The sequence below is a fragment of the Pygoscelis adeliae genome, unplaced genomic scaffold, assembly GCF_000699105.1.
Source record: "Pygoscelis adeliae isolate BGI_AS28 unplaced genomic scaffold, ASM69910v1 Scaffold704, whole genome shotgun sequence".
Classification (NCBI taxonomy): domain Eukaryota; kingdom Metazoa; phylum Chordata; class Aves; order Sphenisciformes; family Spheniscidae; genus Pygoscelis; species Pygoscelis adeliae.
Genome location: NW_008824590.1, coordinates 266,826 through 269,428, shown reverse-complemented (window position 1 = coordinate 269,428; position 2,603 = coordinate 266,826). Strand labels below are relative to the sequence as shown.

Below are 2,603 nucleotides of genomic sequence, written 5' to 3'. Positions count from 1 at the left end.
CGGGGGACGGCCGCGCCAAGGGCAGAGGCTGCCTCGCAGCCTGATGTTGGTCTTCGAGGCTGGGTAAAAGGCTGGGAAATGGCCCGGGGAGCTGAGTGCAGCAGAAAGAGCTCCTGCCTCCCTGCTGAGGGACGTCACGGGGTTGGGGTGAGGTGTCCCATGTGCCACCCTCGCCAGGAACCGGCACAGCTGCCGGCACAGCGGTGCAGGACCAGCTGCAGCATCCCGTCCTGCTCTCCGTTCCTCTCCCACAGCCCGCGGTGGTGAGGTCCGGCTGCCTCCTCCAGCACCCAGAGCTCCGCCCATGCAGGGTGGCCGGGAACAAGGCCTCTGCCCCTTCCCTCCACAGGCAGGAGAGCAGGAACCTTGCCCTGGGGAGCTGGGATTTAACCTCCGCAGGCTACAGCTTGGCCCAGCTGCGTCCTTCAGTCCCACTGAAGTGATGGACCCTGACCCCATCCACCCCAGAGGCAGCGGCGTCCCAGCAAGAGATTAAGTGAACCACGTCTGGAAGACTATTTGCACCAACAGATGCTCTGGATACATCCAGCTGTGCCCAGGCAGGCACAGCGGGGACGAGCAGAGGGGCCTGCCTGGCTGGCGCCGCAGCAGGGGAGCACCAAGGCTTTGGCACTGCTCACACAAGCAGCTGAAAGTGCTCCCCCACACAGCTTGGGTAACGGGCTCGGCATAAAAGGGTCCTGCTGGCTGGATGTCAGCGCAGGCGAGATCAAAGAGCAGCCTCCCGCACAGCTCTGGAGCAAAGACGCTCGCTCGGGGGCTCTGGCTGCGCGTCAGCGCGTGGGTGGGCAGCGGCACCACCCCGGCCTCAAGGAGACGATGGTGTAACCGGCAGGACGGGCTGGTATGCCCGGCGCTGCGCCGAAGGCACGCGGCGTCTCGGCTGCCTGGTCGGTGCACGGAGTGGGGCACAAGGCAGTCCGTCACTCGGTTCCCGGTAGCGGGGTGGCCCCAGGGGAAGCGGCGGGAGATGCTGTGCCTGCCCCGGCCGCTCACCTTTGGCGTTTTCGTGGTAGGCTGTTGTTCTTGATCAGCAGCGACTTGATGTGCTCGGCCAGGAGGTCATCGTGTTTGATGCACCAGTGCCGCAGGATGCTCGTGGTGAACTGGTCGTCGGGGTGGCAGGGCCGGCTCAGCACCATCTTCACCATCTCCTCGCTGGGCCTGCGGCAAACGGGGAAGGGCACGTGAGGAGGAAGGACGAGCGGTTCGTACCCCGGCCAGCTGGGGCCCCCCCTGCAGCCACTGCCGCCCACTTGAGCCCGATGGGAGGCTTCAGACCTGGACAGGACAAGTCTGTGGAGCCGCCGTGCCGCGAGGGACCTGGCACAGGGAGCCCAGGCACAGCTCGGATGGGCCCGAGCTTCCCCAAACACCGCCTGGGACCCACACGCTCTTCAGCAGCCCCAGCAGCATCGGCTCCCAGGCTCAGGGGATGACGGGCAGTGTTCAGACTCCTCTCCTTCCCCGAGATCGCTGGGAAGCAATCATCCCGGGGACCAGCTGCCACCGAGCTCCCTGCCCAGCCCGTATCACCCGGCCGTGCCAGCCTCGCTCCCTCCCTGCCGTGGGAAAAAAGTGCTGCTGCGCGCTCGCGGCCCGAGCTCGCCCCTGCGCTCTCCGTTATCACGGGCTTTTCACTAACGCAATTTAGAGCTGGGATTAGATTAGCCAGCCTCATGCACTGCATTAATGAAACCAAATAAAGTGCTCTTCACTCAGACCGGCGGGATGTGGCCAATCCACCCGAGCAGGCAGAGACAGCATAGATCAATGCCAAGGCAGCTCTAATACTGCGCCCCGCGGGAGGCAGGCGACAGCCTGCTCTCCATTAAGTAACGGGCTCCAGGATGTGCAAGGTGAAAGACAAACAGCCCATCGGCACTCGGGCTAAGAGAGCTGGCACACTGGGAAACGGTGCTCTCGAAGCCGAGGCACGGCAGGGAGCTGCTGCCTTTGGGAAGGGTGCTACCGCTGGGGTCTCGTCACACCCGGGGCCCGCACGCTACTGCGCCCTACTCTGTCCCCAGGGGCTCCAGCACAGGGCTCGCACCCAGAGCGAGCTGGGGAGCGCCAGCAAGAGGGGCTTTCCCCATGCCTCACTTCTCAAGCAGCCCAAGCCGGAGCGGGTGGCATCCCCTTGTCCCCGCCGCGCTGACGGTGCTCAAGAAAGCCACCAGCCGCAGCATGCGGGGGGGGGGGCAGCCCCCCAAGCCTGCGGCCACAGGAACCTCTGCAGAGCCTCGCACAGCCCTGCGCCCTGCGCTCGGCGGCACTTACTTCTCTCGCCTCAGCTGCAGCAGCAGGCAGGACAACGCCTCTGGGTGCTCTGCAAAGGAAAGGACATCCTCAGCACAGGAGCTCATGGCTGCCGTGGCCCAGCGCCATGCCTCTCCCATGCAGGGGACAGCTCACCTTTGTATTTGAGGTGCTGCAGGATCGGGATGATGGTCTCCAGAGGAATGCTGTGTGCGAGGAAGAGCTGCCAGGTGCAGTACTGTTCAAAGGTCTCCCAGTCCAGGCTTTGAACTAGGGGGAAGCACAGGATGGTGAGGGGGAGCCTGCACGGCGCCCGGAGGAGC

The 2,603-nt window shown here is 64.9% G+C and overlaps 1 protein-coding gene across 1 annotated transcript in view; it reads right to left on the bottom strand.

The window, feature by feature from the left end:
- The window catches only part of INTS3 (integrator complex subunit 3), a 57,578-nt gene that overhangs the window by 12,490 nt on the left and 42,485 nt on the right, over window positions 1-2,603 (bottom strand). The window contains exons 28-30 of the mRNA XM_009322224.1: window positions 2,437-2,550; window positions 2,302-2,350; window positions 1,018-1,185 (exon numbers count right to left, since the gene is read on the bottom strand). Of these exons, the coding sequence (XP_009320499.1) occupies window positions 1,018-1,185; window positions 2,302-2,350; window positions 2,437-2,550 (331 nt within the window). The remainder of the gene's footprint in view (window positions 1-1,017; window positions 1,186-2,301; window positions 2,351-2,436; window positions 2,551-2,603) is intronic.